At 41.2% G+C, this 21,390-nt stretch overlaps 1 protein-coding gene across 3 annotated transcripts in view; it reads right to left on the minus strand.

The window, feature by feature from the left end:
* The window catches only part of LRP8 (LDL receptor related protein 8), a 190,963-nt gene that overhangs the window by 35,662 nt on the left and 133,911 nt on the right, over positions 1–21,390 (minus strand). For all 3 annotated transcript variants that reach the window (XM_030493884.1, XM_030493886.1, XM_030493887.1), the window contains exon 4: positions 9,140–9,268. In XM_030493884.1, the coding sequence (XP_030349744.1) occupies positions 9,140–9,268 (129 nt within the window). The remainder of the gene's footprint in view (positions 1–9,139; positions 9,269–21,390) is intronic.

Genomic DNA, 21,390 nt, shown 5'->3' on the forward strand with positions numbered 1-21,390 from the left:
AGGAGGGACATTGACAGACTTTCCAGGGAACAAATAGCCCCTAATTCTTTTCAGTTGTGTGATATTAGGGCGCACAGCTATTATTTGATGCAAACAACGTACCTATATAACATACCCACAATTCCACAGAAGAACAGCAATCATTTTTAGAAAATATATCTTAGATTTTCTACTCAAATGGAAAATTTAAAGCACTGAGTGACACTCACTGCAATTAAAAGTGTAAGGGTTATGTGCTAGCTGCACTCATTTTAATAGTAGTGAGGATGGCATTAGGCTCCACCCTTCTATTTCTATGGATTTGAAATACAAGGCAGCACTTTCCTGGATTTGGGCTGAGATAAAGAATCAATTGTACAATACCAGCTTATTTTAAACTTGTTGGAAAAAACAAGTATATTGAAGTGTATTTAATTGTGAGCTAAACCTTCCCAGTTGTATTTTATCAAATAAACTAATTTCTTTGCAAAATATAAGCAAAGTTAATCTGACCATTATATCGTCCTCTGAATGAAATAGTGTCTTTCAGCCACTTAGATAACTTTCAGATGTTGCTTTATCCATTAACATGACTCATAAACCAGCTTTTTTTTGCTTTTGCATCAAACATTACACAGTCCTCTCCTGCGTAGGACTCTACCGAGTTCAAACTAACCGATTTTGATTCAGTCTTCAGATCATATGCTCAGGAAGCATAACTGTTAAGCACTTGTTAATTAGCCTAACGCATATGTACCCATAGCCACTGAAGGACGGAACTCCTACCCACGAATCTGCCATCATAACATACTCGTTGGCACTGACAGCTACAGAAGATTTCCCTTAATAAAACTAAACAGATTCTTGCTTTTTGGATGAATAGGCTCAGAATTATAGCTCCATTCTTATGAAAAAAGCACTTCAGGGACATGAAACACAATCATATTTGGCAGTAAGAGATGCAATTTCTCAGCTATTTCAACTCCAAGAGCTCTAACTGTTGAAAGATAGACGGCCCAGAAGATAAGCATAACTACAGGCCAATTTTTGCTCCTCTGACAGTATAACATGTGAGATTGGAAAGAAGAATCACAGACAACTTCTCCTGCTAACATACAAAAAGAGCAGCAGGACAAAGCTTTCGTGTGTGTGCACATGTAACATGCAGTCCAGCAATATTAGGCTTTCATTTTAATTATCCACAAATCTTTGTATAAACCCAGTTCTTTTATACCACGTACCACAACTCTGTGAAAAATTACCATTTGGGATGCATAGGACATGTGTTTGTGTAACTGCGTGCTTGCAGTGTGTTCTTTGCACACCATCTATTCTTCTTCCCTAACGTATCTTCAGGGAAACTTCATAAAAGTACCAAACTCTGAACTGTCTTGTTTTCATATCGTGTTTGCGTCTATTACGCTTTAAAGAATAAATTATTCATGGAACATACCGATAGAGACAATTTATCTGTAACTGAGGGATTAGCATAGAGCAAATGTGCAGAGGTTGCCACGAAACGCTGCTGTGGTGAGCGAGGCGCCTCTCAGTACTGGGAAACTCCATTTGCAGAACATTACACATGCCTCTTCTTTCTTAAACCTAACCTCAAGAGACAACAGTTGGGAAAAAGTGCAATTTTTCCTTAACCTTCTGCAGGTAGAGCCCTGGCACAGATTAGGCCACGGCTTTAGAGTTTAATTCTTGACTTACGCAATGACTATCTTACCTCTAACCTAAGTTCACGCAGTTTTTTACATTTAATTACAACAAGCATCCAGTATGTTAAAAATGCAACTACCTTCATTCTTCCTATAAGAATGCAACTAAAGGTAGCTACCGATCTCATTTTTCTTGCTGTTTTGTTCTGAAGGAACTCAGGACAAATATGATTATGGGCTGAGTTTTTTCCTAAACAACAATGGGGATTTTCCTGCAATTACTATTGCTTTCGAAGGAGCTCTAATACTTTAAGCAGTGATAAAGTGGCAGCTGTACATGTTTAATTTCTGAGAGCCAGGGCATAATGCACAAACATTAATCCCTCCAGCTGTCCAGTAATTAAACACCATGTAAAGCCCAGAGGATATCATTGCTGTGCTACCTTATCTTATTTATGAAGGACTTTCATTTGTTAAATCTAGTCATTTTCTTGCCATTCTTGAAAATAACTGGATTCCTCCACCATGGCAAGTGTCCTCAAGTTACAGGACCTTCTATAAAATGACCGGAATTTCAGACTAGCCATGTCTCTGTTACCACATGCTGCAATAACAATGAATAGTGATAGCAGATTAATAGTTCTCTATAGGCCCGAATGCAATACTACAAGCTTTAACCCCATCAAAATGGGTGAGTTTCTCAGGGATAATATATGACAAAACCTGATCCTTTGGGTTTGATTTCTCTCTGAGCTGACTGAGGAACAGAACAGTGTGCACCTAGCCTGTTAATGAAGGTAATGAACAGTATCTGTAACTTGGACAAAAGCACGTATGAATCAGGCTGCAAAGGAAGATTAAATTAGTGCTACATTATCACCAAGTAAAAAGCTCTCAGTAGGATCTGCGGAGATGTGGAACAATCAATCAGTATGGTCAAATCCCCATAGGTAGTCACATAGGAAGTGTGACTCAGATGAAAACACAGGTACCTTCTGCTGCATGAAGTAGAAAACCTGCATGAGATGACATGATGCTCCTTACTGCTATAGGACAATGATAAAAGATGATAAAACAATTTAACTGTCAACAGAAAGGTCACTTCATGTAAGCAGCAGTGTGAAGGAAGGTGGCTTTAAATAGCTTTGTAATTTACTCACACTTCAGCTGGCTCGTCTCCAGGCAGATGTGATGGAGAGATCAGACCAGCTTTATCCTGCTTTAAATTCTGCTTTCTGCCAATGGTTCTCAGGTGACATGAGGACTATTGAACAGGGCACTGGAAAGAGCTGACCCCGAAAGTTTTCTGTACTTGGACCTTCCAAGAAAAGGACCCCTCACTTGTAAGCAATGCTGCTTTTTACAGAGAATCAATCACACATGCATCTGGAGCTTTGCCAGGAAAGAGTAAGTGAAAAGCTTCTGCCCTGAGGGTCTTTTAAATGATATACATACCATGGTAATGTGGAGCTACCATGGCAAGGATGTGTAGCTTACAGCTCAGCAAGACTGTGCTTACTGTTGTTTCCATTATTAATTTAAAAAACTCTACCCAGTTTGTTCACTTTTAGTCTGATACATTGTAAGGCTGAAAATACAGAACTAATTCTGAGATATATGGTCAGCAATGAATATCTGGAAGACCAGGGTGCAAAAGATGCTCTCAGTAATGAGGCTGTCACTGTCATGAGACTCCTAAAGGAATTGCTGGCTCTCACCCTTGAATACCTTTACGAGACCAGTATAAGTGTGTCTGTTACCGGCCCAAGTTCCCATGGATTGCTGTCTCTGTACTATAGTTAAACAGAATAAATCATGTTATGGGAAAATAGTTTATTATGCTATTGATACATCAATGAATACACCATTTCACTAGATCTGACTATAGGGAAAATTGTCCACTTCCAAAACTCCTTATCTGCAAGACAACATTTCCATACCGCACGCAAGAAGTGGTCCAGGTGAGAACCAGTAACACAATCAGAAGAGATGGGGCCAGAGACTTGCTCTCTCTGTTGAGCATGTCAGAGTCCTGTCAGGAGGAACAAGTGATGTGTGCATTAAAGGGTTCAATGCCTATTTCAGCTCCTACAGGGTGGTATATCTTCTGTTCTAAAGCCATGCTGGAATAATCTCTGCCTTCCTGAGCAGCTGAGAAAACACTGGTTAATATCTCGCTTAGCAGAGATTTAAGAAGTTCTGCAGTAGTTGGCAAAGTCCAGACTGATCCTAAGTTGTGGTGGTTTAATTACAGTCTCTCATATTTAATTTCTCTTTTTAGTCTCAGTAAACGTGTTCCTAAGCTTATCCTATCAATTGTGACACAGGTTAGGAACGCTGGGAGCAAAAAACCTCATCCAGGGAAATAAGTAAGAGGATGCCAGCACCTCCAAGCCAGCAAATTCAATACTGCTCTTACATTATTAACTGCTGATGTCTATTTTAGAGGACAGAACCTGACCTATGACTACAACAATTCTAGTGTTGTAAAGGAACAACTTACTTCTGCTTGGAAGAACTGAAAAATAAGGGGGTTTATTCTTCTATATACTCTGCTTAAAAAAGGCAGATGCATTTTCAGAAGTTGTTTGTGCACTGGAAGTTAAATTATTTAGGCAGACAGGCACTTAGCTACCTACATGTAAGGATTAACACCCACAATTAATCCCTGGTGCCATTACAGCCTATACAGACACAAATCTGGATCCCTAATCACTGGTACTTTATCCACTGCAGGGTAAATAAGTCACAGCTTCCATTGCTTCCTTGGGAAGTTCTTCCACAGGTGAAAATCACACCAGTTTTTTCTCTTGTTCATGAGTGAACAAGAACAATGAGGTGCTTTAACATTCATTGATAATGGCTTCCCAGCAGTATGATGGGGTCAGTGCCTGGACTGCTTATGAAAATAACTGCTCTCCTAATACTCGTACCAGACCAGGCCTAACAGGCCAGCAAAGGCTGACAGACCTCTGTGGAAGTTTTTATTTTACTGGATTTCATCTATCAAATTATTTCTCACTCCAGACATGGCAAACAGGACCCTTATTTCAGATGAACACAGCCTGCTTTGCTTATTCTTAAGGCTAGCTTTTTACAGGTCTGGATTGTACAGGGGGAAATGAGGAACTCAAAGGAAATATCTGATTTATCCATTATTTGAGATGATTTGTCTGGGTTTTTTTAGCATACCTGCACTCATGTAACTCCAGATCTTGCTAACTGCAGCTGAACACCTTGTCTAAAGGGGGTTAACACAAGGACAGCATACAGGATTGCAAATTCTCTCCTTCCTTGAAAGAAAGATATTCCGAGCACTGCTTTGACAAACCTTTTTCAGATCACGCAGGGTGCCAATCAAAAGAGCAAGTCTTCAACAGTGACCAAAAGCAAAGGAGGGGGATGTAAAACACCAGTTTGTTTCCATTTGTGCAAGATGATGCACCAAAGACGTAGCTCATAAAAAGCACAAAGGAAAACCAAACCCAAACAGAAGATTCTCTTATTCATGTTCAGTATTTTTGTCCCCAGATTTCTGAATGGCAGCTTTCTCCCTCCAGCTGGCTGTGCCAGTGCCTACAGTGACTCTGCTGGACAAATTTCACACTGATTCCAAAAACAATTACACAGTTCTGAGAAGAAAAATCCATCAAGAATTGTCAAATCCAGAACAGTATCTGAAAAGCAGGTTTTGGAGGCCAGAAGCAGACATAGGAGGAAGAACCATGACACACTTGAACTGTTCTTACAGTTTTGGGTGACTCTAGTACCATAACCACAGTTTTCCTCTCCTGCTGTAGATCCTCCCTTAACTTGGACTGTGAACATTTTGACATAGGGACAGGCATTTGCACAGCCTCTGCACAACCAAGCCCTGCTCCTGTATCTGGATACCAGCACAATATTGTTAGTGGTACAAATTACCAATGCAGAAATGCAGGCTGCAGTAATGTTCATAAACTCCATATTTAAGTCCTTTTGAAGAACTGTAACACTAAGATCCAGCTTTTCGTATCAAGAAATAGGAGTATTCATAGTTAAAATATGCTTAAAGTGTCACATTAGCTTGAACTAATAGCTCTATTAACATGGTTTTAGAAAGACCTTAGGGTTTTTCATCTGGATGCCCTCACAATATCTTCAAGTCATCTTCCACTTGTTCATTGCACACGCAGGCTCTCACCATAGAAATTATCCTGAGCACAAACTTCCTTCCAAATGTTTATCCAAAAAGATGTGTTATTTATAGATAAGGTGGCCAGCTCTGAGAGGTGCAGCCTCAGCTCTGACAGGCTGCTCTGTTCCAAGGGGCTGGAGGTGACAGACAGAGCTGAAGCTTCTTTTAAAATGAGAACAAAACCATGAGTGCAGAGGTTAAACAAAAAAAGGAGAGAGATAAAGAGAAAACAGATAAAGGAGGATTCTAAACAGAGAAGAAATGGGAATGTTAACAAGTATCAGTGGCTATAGGCTTAGTGAGGTTTATCAGATCTGGATAAAAGAGAGGATAGCTATCAATCCTCCATAAGCTCTCCGAGTTTAAACGGCTAACACATTTGTTCTCATCCTTGAGGAAAACACCTTAATTTGACAAGCAACCTCACTGAAAATGCTCCCACTAGAGCCATTCAGCAGTGCCTCCTGTTTCCTCCTTGAAGTGAGTTTAATGCCTCTGAAAGGTGCTGAGTCGACAGACCTTAGTATTGAAAGCTTCTGATGTTTGTACCCACCTAGGAAGCCCCAAGTTTGCCTGTCAGTGCCTTTCTGCCTGGTTTTCTTGCCAGAGAACGGCCCATCCCACATTCAAGATCTGCAGTGACCCCTTGGCTGAGATTGTCAGTGTGCAGCCACCGAGGTGGGAGCCTGTGTGGGGTCAACGCTCAGTCACAGAAGGAAGTAGGTGAAAGTCACTCATTCTTTTCCCATGAGTTACCCAGCAACCATCAGAAAGACAGCAATTTTTCCTTAGATTAGATTTCCATTTTAAGAACCTGCATGTGCTCTAAACCCATGGAAGATAAGCAGGACTAGAGATGCTGAAACATTCGAACAGAAACACTCAGCTATTTTTAAATCCATTAATAGCATCGTTATGCTGAAATTATGTGGCATTCGGAACATATTCACATTCCTGTTGGGGGTTACCTAGAGCTTGGAAAAAAGAAATTCAAAGAAATTTCAAGTTGATTTTTCTTATAAATAGACGACTCCATGAGACAACTCCTACTGGTATAAGCAGCAGCAGCATTAAATTAGGGGAAGCAGCCACCAGTGTAAAAATTGTTCTCATTTCACTAACTCATATTGGGAAGAGTAATTTTTTCAATAGCAGTTACAATTATCTTCTGAACTTGTCTCTAATTCAAACTTCCCATTCCAAGGGGGGAAAAAAAAAATGCATATGCTACAGAGAGAACACTAAAGAGTTTCATCCAGGAAACAAAAGACTTTAGAAAACTGCCAAAATGTCATTAGCTTAAAGGACACAGGACCAGGGGTCTAAGCACATCACCAACCTACCACATCATAATAATTTATTACTAAGGAATTGTCCGAGCACTTCATTCTATATGAAACAGACGGCAACGTGAGGCAACCTGCGCCTTTACCTTGTGAGACAACTCAACTGGAACTGCCACCTCAACTGTTGAGACAACTCAACTGCCACCCAAGCTAAATGTGAGCACAGTAACCTGTTACTGTTACCCCTGGACCTCTGAGTCATGTGCAGTATGGAATGGAGATGCTTTGAAAAGCTAATCTGTAGTTAATTGAATTAGTGAATTAGTGATAAAACTCATATCAAACCTTCACACTGAGCTTCATACATAAGAAACCACACACTAGGCTTCATCAGCCAGAGTGAAGCCAACAGGTTGAGGGAAGTGCTTAGTCTCCTCTAGCTGGTACTTTTTAGGCCATATACGAAATACTATGTCCAGTTTTGTGCCACTCTGGCAGTACAGGAAAGACTTATGCAACCTGGAGAGAGTCCAGTAGAAGTCCAGAAAGATGGCTACAGTGCTAGAGCATGTGATACACAAGTAGGGGCTGAGGGAAATGGGTTTGGTTAACCTGGAGAAGGTTAGAGGGACATCTTGCAATTCTCCAACATCTAAAGGGATGGTACAGCAAAGCTGGAGGTCAACTCTTCTCAGAAGCATACAGCAAACGGAGGAGAGACAATGAGCACGAGTTGTGACAAAGGAAAAAAGGACAAAGAAAAAACACTTTTACAATGAGTGGCTAAACGCTGGAACAGGTTTCTCAGACACTAAAAGCTTTTGTTTGCCAAAGCTGACTGCAAAGAAATGAATTTATCCACAGTGTTTTACTCAGAACCACAGAATGTTCACATAGAACATATTTCATTACACAGCTTCAATGAAAACATATAATGTGGATTAGGAACTGGCAAGGTATTAGAGCCCCAAATTCGGTTTTCAAATGAAGAAACATCAATGAGTACTTGCATGTAATAATTCAACCCTTTTACCAGCAATCTGGAAGTAAAAATAGCATTGCTGATATCACGTGCAACACCAGAAATGATGATGGATGAGCAAATAACTGCACAGAGCATGAGAGAGTTGCTTAATAGCCTGGGATTGTTTGCGCTCAAAGAATTTAGTAACAACAAACCGAGTTACTTAAGAACAGTATTAGAAGGCGATTTTACTTCTGCACAGGCTGGTAAGGCTGATATTCCCTAAGTTCTGGCAGTCTGTATAAAAATAAAATTGGAAAATCAGCTGGGATACTGAAGGGAGCCACAAAAATGAATCAAGCATTCATTTGAAAGAAAATATTTGACAACAAGAAGCATAAAGAACTAAACATGTTTAGTCTATCAAAAAGACAGTTTGAGAAATGGCTTGATTACACAGTGTAGGAGTTTTCACAGAGGAAAAACACTCTTAAAGAGCTCTTTCATTCAGCAGAGAAAGGCCTAATAAAAGGCAACGGCCATTTAGGGACTGAATGTAAAACAGTTACAGTAAATAGTATATCATTCTCTTTCTGTTCAGTGAAACCAACAAGCTATTAATAAAGAAACGTCCAGGCCTATCTATTATATCCCAGCAGAAGCTAGCATTAGGTCTATAGAGCTACACTCTGCAGGAGGAAGGACACGGCCATAAGCTGCTGAGCTACCACAGAGGAAGGTTTGAACATTGTTATTTAAGTCCTTACCACATCATCTGGGTATTAACCCTGACAATCATGTTCCAAAGTGACTAACTATATTCTGCCACAGGAGCAAAAGAATACTTAATTCTCCACAGAGCTCACTTTATATTCTCCAGCCAGCTCCAACTGGAGCATCCCTCTTTCCTTTCTTTTTCTCAAATTCACTACTTGCACTGCAAATGCAGAGTGAACGAATTTGTTGGCAGGAAAAGTCATCCCTTTACATGCAATTTGTAATAGTCACTCTAGGACTTTCATAGTTGGAAAGGGAGATGTCACATACATATTAAAGTATTACTCTAACTCACCAGGAGTGCAACCAGCCTCATCAATACCGCTTTCACAATCCTTCTGTCCATCACATCTCCAGGACGATGGGATACATTTGTTGCTTAAGTCTCCACAGCTGATTTTTTCAGATGGACATACTTGCTTGGCTGGAAGAATAAAATATAGGAAAAAACCAATAAAACATAATTCTAGACATTGCTAACATTGTTTACCCTTTTAAACTTACTTTTATTTTGTATGGCTCAATCCTGAGACATAGTGTAATGAAATGTCAAGTTGACACTGATTTTGAGGTATGGCTGCTTACATGTCCTGTATGTGTTCCCCAAAAGAGAACAGAATACCTTTATGGGGGAAGGGAGGGGACGCGCACCACTCTTTATTTCAACAAAATCCCAGAAACTTAATTTTAAACTCAAAGAAATTAGGGGAGAAGAACAGAAGTCAGGTTCATATGCAACTTCTACGTAGCATTTCCTTGCAGGCAGAGTCTTACTTCTGGCCATCCCAGGGACCCTGAGCTGCAACAAAAAGTGGACAGGCCCCGTGGCTCTTTAAACATTCCTGGAGCCTGGTGGCCTTTTCCCACCTTCTTCTTGTTATCTTAGGCCATGCACGGGCTAGAAGTGCCCAGCTTTGTGCTGCCGCTTTTCTCTCTGCAACATGCGGCTACTTCTTGAATCAGGTTTCCCTGCACAGGCTTCCCCAGAAACAAGGACCTTCCTGTCCTTCCAGCCTGTGCCTCACCCAGGCAATCCCTTTCAGAATGTAACTGTACAGGAACATGAAAATAAAACAAATACCACAGAGTTGCTTCAGTGGATCAACAGGGATTTCAACTAAGAACCTAGGGCACTGCCTGTCTGTGACTGCCTCAAACCCTCAATAGTTTTTGATATTAGAACACTAGCACGCAGCAGCAGTAGTACTGGACAAACTACTCCGAAAATACTACCTCAAATTAAATCAGGAAAAATTAATTGCCTAGTTTTAGCATAAGGGTTTACTTCTATGTTTGGTATTGCAAGGCAATTACTGAATGTAATGATCTAGGCAGATTATGGTCAGTAAACCTTGGGAAAATGTGGCAAGCACAAGCATGAACTCACACATGTTAAACAACTGCCTAAATTAAAAGCAACTGTGATCTAAGGCATGGAGACACAGGAAGACATGCAGAAGCAATAATGCTAGTACATGCAAGAATACAACTATGAAAAAAAAACCTGACAAATTTATCTGGAACCAAGTAAGCTGTGAAGCTTGTTCTCTTATTCTGCATTGCCAAAATTCCTAGGGTTTTTTTTTTCATACTAGTGTAAAGAGCAACAGATCTACATTTATTGTGACAAGGCTGCTTGAATGCATAATGTTCCACAGTTTCAACAATTATTTAGTATGCTGGAATCATCATCCAGTTTGGCAGGATTTGCTTATTAAACAGACCAATTTCTCTCTTTAAAAAAATTACATGTCTTCAAATAGTTCTTCCATTGGTATTAACGATGATATCGAGATAGAGATATATATATATATATAACTGCAGGTCTACTGAAAAGGGAAGAACCTAACTTCTGAAATAAAACTTTCCCATTACTCTGCACGGGTAAAGGTGTTTATGCAAAGTCAATCAGTTTTCCATGTGCTCAGCAAAAGAGAATGAGAATTATACCTCCACATTTCCACCTGCACAAGAAGGCTGTAGAGGGGCATCTTACAGCCCCAAAGCATCAATCAGCCACTTAGAAGGCAGTGACATTCAATCCCAGGATTTCTCTGTCTTAGCACCTTGAAGTGCTATAAGAAGCAGTTTCTAGAAGCTACAGGCAAGCAATATATCAAGAAAATCTAGGTCCTGCCACAGACAGTTAATAACAGATGTAATGAAGTTTTAGAACCCTGAGGCAAGACAGCATTTTTGTTGAAATTTGCTCACTGCATACCTAAACAACATTTATGAATGTTGCATGACAGAGCGGGGGGGGGGGGGGGGGGGGGGAAGGGATCCTTACTTAGGCTTTTTGAGTTTTGTACCAGCAGGTTAGTAATAAAAATCACTTAACAGTGGAAAGGCTCCACACCACCACCCACCAGTATCAACACATCTGCCATCTCACATCGGTGCCCAGCCACAGGCTGGGAGCCATGTCCTGCGTGTTTCCCTCAGCCCTGGTCCCTCTAAGCTGCAGGTTTATAACTGCAAGGACTCTCGGCGGCTCTGAGCACTCATGTCCTTCCACAGAAGTCCCACAGCACGTCTGAAAATCAGGTCACTTGCCAACTGCGCAAAATGGTGTGAAACAAGGTGCTCACCCTCAGCCTTGAGGGAGCTGGCATGTCTCACTGCTCCGGACACCATCCCCAGAGCTGTATGCTGGGTGTAGCATCCTCAAACATACCCAAGTAATTCCTGGGTACAGAAGGAAAAACATTCTGTGGCAGCAACCAGCAGCCCCCTCAAACGAGAAACAAAATGGAGGTAAAACAGTCCATTTGGCCTAGAAGCCCCACAGCTCCTCAGCATAGACGGCTCGCACCCCAAAAACCGCTTCTGCCAGCCTCACCCAGCCCTCACAAGCATAGGTGTGAGCCTGGAGGTTTTTTAATTGCTTTGGTTTTTAAACCTCTGTACAAAGCCTCACAAGGATGACAGACCACACTTGGGCAGGATGAGCCTGCAGGGGCCAGGGAGGGAAGGCGCTTGGAGCCTCACCTCACAGCCATCGGCCCCTCTGAGGAGAAAGGTGGCCATTCTGAGGAGAAAATGGCAACTTCTGGGAAAGGGATGGCCACAGGCTGTGTGTACAAGGCAGCACAAGAGGCCTGAGGAGGCCAGGGAGGCACAATGCCTCCCAGTGGGGAGGGGCTCCAACCCCAACAGCAGGGCTTCCTTGGTTCCTGAGGGCATGCCAGCAGTCTTCGGTCAAAATAGGGCTTTTTGCCACAAACACTGTGGCGAGACTGGGGTCTCCAGCAGCTATGTGGGCTTTGCATTCCTCCATCAAGGCTTCTAAAGCCTCTCAGCTCCAAGATTCCCAGCTCCAGCTGCCCCTTCCCAAATGTCCTCAAAACCAAACCCAGCTGCTGAGAAGCTGCCTCAGAGGGCTGGGCAGGTCGAGTCTGCTACTGGGGCAAGGAAGTTACAGCTCCCCGGACCCTGCACATGGCTGCATGAGACAGAGCACTCTACTGAGCCCCTTTCTTCCCCTCCCGAACCAATTCAGTGTGGAGCCCTGTGACGAGGTTTGCTTCTAGGCCACCCCATGACCCAGACCAAGTTTTTACCATAAGTAAACACATACTTGGAATACACAAGATAAAAATAACTTTCCTTGCTAGATTTACTACTCCAAATGGATTTACATGCTTTTGCACTTCTTAAGTTTGTCTGCTGACTGCATTTGTGCAGCACATTCAAGAACAAGGTTTCTATTGGACTGGCATACTGGGAAAACTGGGAGACCAAAAATAGTAATGGAGTCATTTGTTAATCAGGTTATTGGTCCACATCCCAAAAAATTGTTCTAGTTCTTCTTGCTCAGGCTATGGTGATGGAAAAGGAAATTTTCCTACTGCCTACTTGGCAGTAGGACCAGCTGTTTCATCCTCATAGTAAATCTCCATGGAGAACTAAATGGGTCGAGACAGGTAAGAACACTTTCCACACACCTTATTTTGAAGGTGGTAAAATAAAGTTATAATATAGCACCATAACACAGGGGGATCATTAACCAGCAAACCAGTTATTTACTGGTCACAGTTTAAGTACAGGCATTCCTTTTGCTTGGCTGCTGTGGGCAGATGCTTAATAGCTTTTGGAAGCTGAAAGGTTTGGAAAGGTATGGACAGAAGACTCCTATTTATGGAAAGCAATTTTTGTGTTAATCATTTCCCTGACAGAGTAATTGCAGACATTTAAAAAATATAAATCAAAGCTTGAACTTGCAGGGATGCAGCAACACAAGCTGCTGTTGGTCACAGTTCATGAAATCTCTGCGTTCCAGTGGTTTCTGCATCCAAGCAATTGTTGCATGGAAGCCAACAACTTGTAAGCATTGGCAGGTAACAGATAGGGGATCTAGCATAAAACTCAAAGCAAAATTTTGATGAAAATGCTTCTGCATTATTTCAGCAAGTTGGGCTTTTTCCTCCCTGCCCCAAGATTCTACAGCAGTGCAAGTGGACTCTATGCTGTTGTTTGCACTATGAAACAGGCTTTTATCAACTGCAGTCCAGACCTGACATTTGTGTTTCTGCACACTGCTTACACACATACCCTGGCCTTTTAGGCTTACGTGACCAAAATGTTTACTTCCTACTTTCCTCTTCATCCACCCAGAAAGGAAAGAGTTAGCACTGTACGAGACAGTGAGTGCTCTTACCCACGATATATTCTGCACCAATGCGAGTTATAGCAAGATCTGCCTTTTCAGAAAAGCACTATTAAACAACTTGGTTGAAATGTCAGACACATCAAGACCAATTTATCACAATGAACTGCAAATGCCAAGGATGGACAACAATGGTTTATTTATAAGAAGACAAGAGCAAAGAAGACAAGAAGGTTCCATTTACTCACTACCGCCAATGGCACATTCTTCTTTTTCTTTATAGGAGTCTACAAAGTCTTTCAGAGAACCACAGAGCCTAACTGGCGCCCCACTGTTTGCTTCCTCTTGTGCCACTGCTGTGCTTTTCAGGCTCCGGACATCATGTATATTCAAGAAAGCCCAAGAAAACAGAATTGATTTACTTTCAGAAGACCATTTGTCAGGTTCTCACCAAACAGGTACTCTAAGAGCATACACAAAATGTAATTAAGCAGCTTCTACTGGTGGGAAACCCTCAGGACTTTTCATCAGCAGACTGAAAAGAATGCCCTTTGTGGAAATCTTACAGGTCTGAAAAGTTTCTCTATCTCTGCTGAAATAACTCCCCATCCTGCCCAGACTGTCCTCTGTGTTTTTCCCAGGTTCTTCAGAAGAAAAATCCCAACCCAAAACTTCATTCTGCAGAGAAAATACCACACTAAAATGGTATTTATTAATAACTGACATGCCAATAAATTGCTCCTGCAAAACTTCCACTACTAGTTTTATTATGGAACTTAAAATTCCTACCTCCTACTTTCCATTAGCAGTAGTCTTTTTTCTTAAAGGAGTGGTTTTATTAAGGTAGCCCCCTCCTCAAATATTGCCCTTACATCTTCTTTTGTCATAGCTGGCAGTCCTATCTCAGAGATGTACCAAGAACAAAACAAATGTCCATACCCACCCATGGACAGGACTAGTACCTCTGTGTTTCCAGCCAAACCAAGCACAGTTGTTAAAGGAGCAACTGTTCAGAAGAGAGGAAGGGAGGTGACAGGTAGAGATTGCTTAAGGAAATTCAGAACTCGTAATTTCCAGTTTGTGGAGATTTGAGATTCAGAAAAGCATCTCAGTCACAAGTTCGCATGTACAGTCTTTTTATATATGTATATACATGTGTGCATATGTACATACGTATGCATGCATGTATATCCCAGTCTACACTTACTATTTATACTTTCCCACTGAAGTATTTAGGGTACATAAGAAACACATATCAAAATCCATCTTGTGACTTTAATTACTATCATAGCTGAAGGTGTGTCTGCAACTGGTATTTTCTTTCCCTCACCTCTTGTCCCACCTCAGCATGGGTGCTAGGCACACTGGCTTCTACCCTATTCATCCAGTAGTCCACTCTGTAGTTCAGGACAGGTTGCTGTTGCCTTAGTTTACTTCATTTAACCCTGCAAGACGCATCAGATTTTCTGCTAAAGTGTTATATAATCATATTTGTTGTATTGAGTTAATCTCCTTTATGTCCTCTTTACGCCAAGCCAAGCCCAAACCAAACTACGCCAAACAAGAGTCTCATTTACAATGAGAAATGTTTGTGTGGGGACAGCAACATCCATGGTGGATGCATCTCAGGAATTTCATTGGCATTTGTAGTCATGCACACTGTGACTACAGAGGAACTCCCCTGAACCCACAGCTTCGCTGGGTACCTGCATTTGGATCTGTGTATTAGCAATACACAAAGACAGAACGTATTATGGGGAATGCTAATCAAATAATTGTTCCCATAAAGGTCAGGATTTTGCAGTGAACTTCCCCTTCTGTCATGTAAAGCAACACACTACGAGCATCAGCCTGCTGGGATAGCAAGCTTTATGTGAACTTGTAACTTCTACTAAAGCCAGCGCAACTGCATCCAGTACCAGTATTTGGTTTGCTCACCACAGCTGTATTAAGCACACACGTGAGATCACTGAGAAAATAAAGGCAACCCAGCCCAGGCCAAAACCAATGTCATGAATAGTGGGTTAATTGAATTAAGAGACACTTGGAATGAGACCAAACCGCCACCACCACAATTGAAGCCTTTGTTGACAGAGGAAGCCAACCCATCCATCTGCTAGCACAGGATGGGTCAGGTCAAAATTGGGGCATGCTGACAACACTGATTTCCCAGGAATCTGGGAGCGTGGACTGGTGCTACCTGACTATGTTTTAGAATATGTAAGTACACACTTATGTGCAATAACCTTTGTGGGAGCATGCAAAGGCAGAGAAATAGTGAAAATCTATTCTTTCTGCACAAAAAGGTAATTAACTTATGGCCATTACCTTTAAACTTTGAACAAATTACTGTAAACGACTGAAAAGACAGATTAAGAAAGGCTAGTAAGAAACTATGCTATAAAGTTCAAGAAATTGTATCATAAAGAATAGTAACAGTTGATACACCCGATAAAAAGTTAGATTCTGTGGTGGGATTTGTTTGAGGGTGACTTATGTTCATGAGTTCCCAGGGGAATGGAAAAGGATTTATGCAGCTTTAACTCCATTGCACTGCATAGCACAGCCCTTATTAAACACATTCTTGTGTGCTTGTAAGAAAGGCCTCTTTACAAGAGCATGGGTTAGGAGTCTTCGATGAGTCTCCAACTCCTCTACCTAAAAACTGGAGGGAGGGAGAAAATAGGATTAGTGTACAAAGTGTTCAGCATGTCTGGAATAGATAGCACGTACCTTGGTTTTGTGCAGATTATCACACTGGTGACTATCATCTCTGAGATCAGAGTGAAATAATCAGGAATTCAAAATCCCAGGATTAATCCTAATTACTGAAATACAGTCTCACTGTCAGAATAAAAATGCGGGAGCTCTTACAAGAAAAGCATGTTTCAAAGACACTATAAACAACCTCAAAGAAGAAAATGATTCTCAAGGGCACTACTGGTAGTTTTAATACTTAATATAAACTGTATTTGAGCACAGTGTAAAGAGGTAAGATATTTCTATAGTAGGCTTCTAGCACATCATCTTAGATTCCTGATTGCTATGTCTTAACCACTTTAAAAATCAAAACTACCATCAGACTTGGATAAGAAAAGCATTTCCTTCTCTCAGACTAGCAGGACTTCAGCTGACTTTGTCTTTCTGTGAACATAGCAAATGCTCACTTGCTGCTATCATCTGACCATGTCTCCCCTAATTAATTTCATAGCTTTGCAAGATATTGTCTTGATGGCACTTCTGTTCTCTATCCGATATAAGAGGCCTTGCTGCTAACAACTGAAGTCCTTTAACTTGAGTCACTTGCCACATTCCAGGTAAATCCACATAAATGTTAATGGCCTATAGAAAACAGGTTAAACTGGCTGATTTCATAATCTTCGTTGACCTCAAACTGTAGGAAACTTGTGATACATTCAGTAGGAATCAGGAAACTTCGATTTTCTTTTAACCTATCCTCATGGTCATACTTTCTAAACTTTCAGAATTTACAAATTAAGATCAGATGTTTAACATCAGTCAGGATACAGGTTGTTGAGCCTAAATAAATTCCTTTTTTTTTTTTAAACTATCTAGCACTTGCAAAATGACACTTTTATAGTGGTGCCTGTACAACACACAGCGACATTCCCCTGCTGTCAAGTCCGTCTGAGCACAGAGAGAGCAATTTCTAAGAGATCATGACAGGTTTTTAAGATCTACATGATACAATAAAGGTTTTCTGCTCCCAATCCAACCACATTTCATTATCTGCCATTACACATAGGAGAATTACAGAAAATATTGTAAAGGCTCATTCCCTCAGCAGCTCTTATGCCCTAACAACAAAAGTTCCCTTCCCATGGGACACCTAGTATCTCCACACAGAGGGTTAGCAATTCCTCAACATCAGTCCTTGGACTGTCTTAGCTTTTGTACTCCACTTAGCTCTTCCAGCTTCTCATGATCAATAGTACTTAGATTATAGAATCACAGGATGGTTTGAGTTGGAAGGGACCTTAAAGCTCATCTAGTTCCAACCCCTGCCATGGTCAGGGACACCTTCCACTAGATCAGGTGGCTCAAAGCCCTGTCCAGCCTGGCCTTAGCCAGATACCTCTTTAATGTTAGTTAAATGTCTCTAAGCATTAATTTGGTCAGAGATGCAGGAATCCTTTAGCCATGTGAGATACCATGAACCACGTGCCACCTCTAAATGCTATTTTTACACCCTTCCTGACACCACAGCCATATGGTCGCTAGAAACATTTACTCAGATTAATCCAGGGAATAAATTAATACTGCCCTATAATGACAGGCTAGTGCCTAGCTCAGTCACTATGAAGCACAGCCCTCACTGTTTAGAGGAACAAAAAGGGGATTTCAAAAAACTGAAGTCTGAGGCTATCTGCCAACCTTCCCCTCTACTTCTACCAACTTTGGCCCTTTGTGTCTCTTCTCTATGGATGAGACAAATCCATGATTTTCCTTGGACTTAAAAATGGAGAAATATTCAAGCATTCATGGAAAAATCCTGGCCCAAGAAATTTGCTGCTGATTTCAACTGAATCAGGAATTAAATCACAGATCCTGTTGAGAATTTGCCAAAATGGGCCCAGCTACTACTCCATCCCAGCCAGTTTCTTGAAGGCCAACATTAAATATGGACAGCAATCAAAATATATCATTGCCAATTGTGCCATTTACTTCCTTATATTCAGTCACAAAAAGATATTACTGCTACAGTGATTATTAAGAGGAGAACAGCTATACAGAAGATTTAGTTTTGCACTTTTAGCAGCAGCAGCAGTCATAAGGCAGACAAGCCCTTTTAAACTCGAGAGGGATGAAACCTTAACTTATATCTGCTTACAGGAAGAGTTCGAGGAATTCATTTAAATCAGCGCAAAAGTAGCCTCTGGTGATATTTATGGGTAAAAAAGTGCAATGTCAGAGACTTAAACAGGCTGGTGTTACATATGTCACCGAAGCCCATCATGTAGCCAAGCAGGATAAATAGGCACGGAGTCAGAGTGGCTGGATGCTTCCCCCCCGCTCCCCGTCCACTGAAACCCTAACATAGTCCCTTCTTGTGAAACAACCAAACCTTCTTGCTCTTCTCGAAACCAGGGCAGAACATGTCTTCACGAGAAGTTGTGACACTAAGACATTATTCCGGCTACTGAAAACCTGAGTTTCAATATTAGAGTTCCTCAGATCATTTTGCAGTATTAAAATTTTTATTTTCTGGTCACTGATGAGCATCTCTGATCTCAGGGAGCAGCTGGTCATGCTTTTTACATGAGGAGAGAAGATCTTAGTAATAAACACAGGGGAAAACTTAGACATCAAAGTAAGAAATGAGAAGCTGCAGAACCACTTGCTCTTGGTGTACCTAAAGCAGCAAACTGATCTCAAACTGATTAATAATTTAATAAACTGACCAGTTGACTTTGTTAGCTAGCAAATGCACAGCTCTGTTAACAAAACCCAGGACTCGTTTTCTTCAGAGGGTTTTCTAAGAGCAAAGCTATTAAATGTTCCCTTCTGTGAGAGGCATTTTTCACGCTCAATCAAAAGCAAAGACTAAAACAATCCAACAATGACATGGCTTTATTTAAGGGCAGTTAAAATATTCCCCTTTTTCCCTATCCTGAACATAACATCTTCTTTTAAACTCCATTGTTTTTAGAGCTAGTTTGGAAGCGACGATGTACATTGTCCTGTCAAACCTGCCACCCCACCATTGTCTACATCAGTAATTACCCTGTCAGTCTGTGTATACGTTGCCACTTGTAATGCAGGTCAGTCTCCCCTCCTTTTTGCATTAATAATAATGGGTGAGGTTGGGGGGGGAGAAATTTGCCTTTCCTATAGCCCAGACATCAAACTGAACTCCAATCTTTGGTATGGTTGGGAGCAGAGCTGTGTTCCTCAACATAGATCCTCTACTTCTGCTTATATCTCTGCCTACTGAGAAAAACTAAGTCTGGCTACAGACAGCCTTTAAAATCTTATCATGATCCACTTTATTCCCCCATGATTAGTGATGCATGATGCTTTCAAGGCAACTCTGATTCAGGCAAGCCTTAGGAGAAATAAAACACTCAAAGGTAACAGCTGACCCAGCACAGACTGGTAGCAATGTGGCTGGGAATCAGCGAAGTTCAAACACAGACATGCTATGGGAAGAAAGAAGAGTGTCAAGGAAGAAATGAGAGTCATGAGGTTAAGGCGGCACAAGCTAGGCATGAATAGAAGTCAGCCAATTAACCCTGAGAAATGCAATTTTTGAAAGGAAAACTTGTTCCCCGCCCTAGATCAGTGATTCTGAAGCCTTGTGGGCAAATAGATTTTTGAACAACTTTCAAACTTTCTCACACAGCCACACAGCTGACAAATTGATGCATTTAGCTGCTGAATACAGCTCTCAGGGCCCAGGATGGCCTTGCTGGGCAAAGGTGCACAGCTGGGGAACAACTGCCTTCACCTTCCTTCACTGAAGTGTGACTTAATGCAAGCCTTTTGTCATCTAGTCAGGTATCAGCCTGGCCATGTCAGCTGTGTGTCTAAGTAGTACAGAGTATTTCCCATTACCTGCGCATCCCATGGGCGCACCAGACCCCACTCTCAAGCCTTGACTTACAAAGCCTTTCCCTCATGGCCTGGCTTAGCAGAGGCTGCGGAAAGAACTGTTTTGCACAGAAGCACAGGTAATAACTATATTCTCTCAATCTGTACTAATGCTTCTTTCTTTATTTCTAGGCTTCTGGTCTAAATACATTGCAGCTTTATTAACATCAACTTTCTTCACTATAGATTCAGTGATAAAATGCTCCAGATTGCAGCACACAATAAATCAATCATACCTCCCCCTGTGCTTCGTAACTCAGCAGTTTGAAAGCATCTTGGAACAATTTCTGCACAGATACTTTTAGACAGAAGACACATTTACTTTCTGTTGACTCAAACGTTCTTTGACTGTTTTTGGTTTACAGATAGAAATGACGGAGAGTTTTCAAGACACTTCAAATCTGTGGCACTGTTAAAAAATTAGTTTCTCAAAAGAATTCATTCTTTTCACTAACAGTAATCTTGCTCAGTACAAGCCTACCAGCCACAGTCATCTTGGTCACTCGTCAAACTCTTGTATGAGCTGCTGAACACAGCATCAGGACCAATTTATCTATGTATCTTCCCATACATTAACTTCTAGAATTCCCCACAATATGCATACCAGAGTGCTCCATTCTTATTACAGCAAATCCGGAAACAAATTCCAGAAGGCAGCTTATTTCATACGCATTCTGGCACATTTAAGCTCTTGACTTTTCAACTTCTTCTGAAGCAAATTAATGCTTAAATCAAAATCAGGGTTTAAGCACAGTTTAAAAAACAGCTCACCAGAATATATCACACAGATAACAAAAATCAGTTACCAGATGTCAGTCTGAACTTGAAGACAGAACAATTATCATGTTTTGTAAGTACTGAAAGTCATTACAAAAATCACTGAAGTTAGAGAAACACCTCTGCAAAGGTGGCTCTGTTTTACAGGGCCAATACCCAGACTGGAGTTGAGACTACTAAACAGATCAAAGCAAATATGCAGAATGATACTGGGATGAACCCACGGGTCAGCTACCTTGGTAAAAGGGGCATTGTGGGAACAAAGGATATGAGAACCCCCGTAATGATCCTCACAGTAAGTGGCTATACACTGTGGCCATTTAGCAACTACGTAAGCCAGTAAATATGTGGGGCCGACTTCAATCTCCAGGTCTCCCCAGCGAACCCCACATCTACCAAGGCAACAGGAGAGTACTTAAACTGAGATGTAAAAGTGTGTGTGTATATATATATATATGTGAACTGGCAGATAACAGATATGAAAACCGTATTATATAAATCTTCCTGTAGCAGTTTCTGTCTCTCGCTCTTATCATTTAAGCAATAAC

This window comes from Strigops habroptila, chromosome 8, assembly GCF_004027225.2.
Source record: "Strigops habroptila isolate Jane chromosome 8, bStrHab1.2.pri, whole genome shotgun sequence".
In the NCBI taxonomy this organism is placed as follows: domain Eukaryota; kingdom Metazoa; phylum Chordata; class Aves; order Psittaciformes; family Psittacidae; genus Strigops; species Strigops habroptila.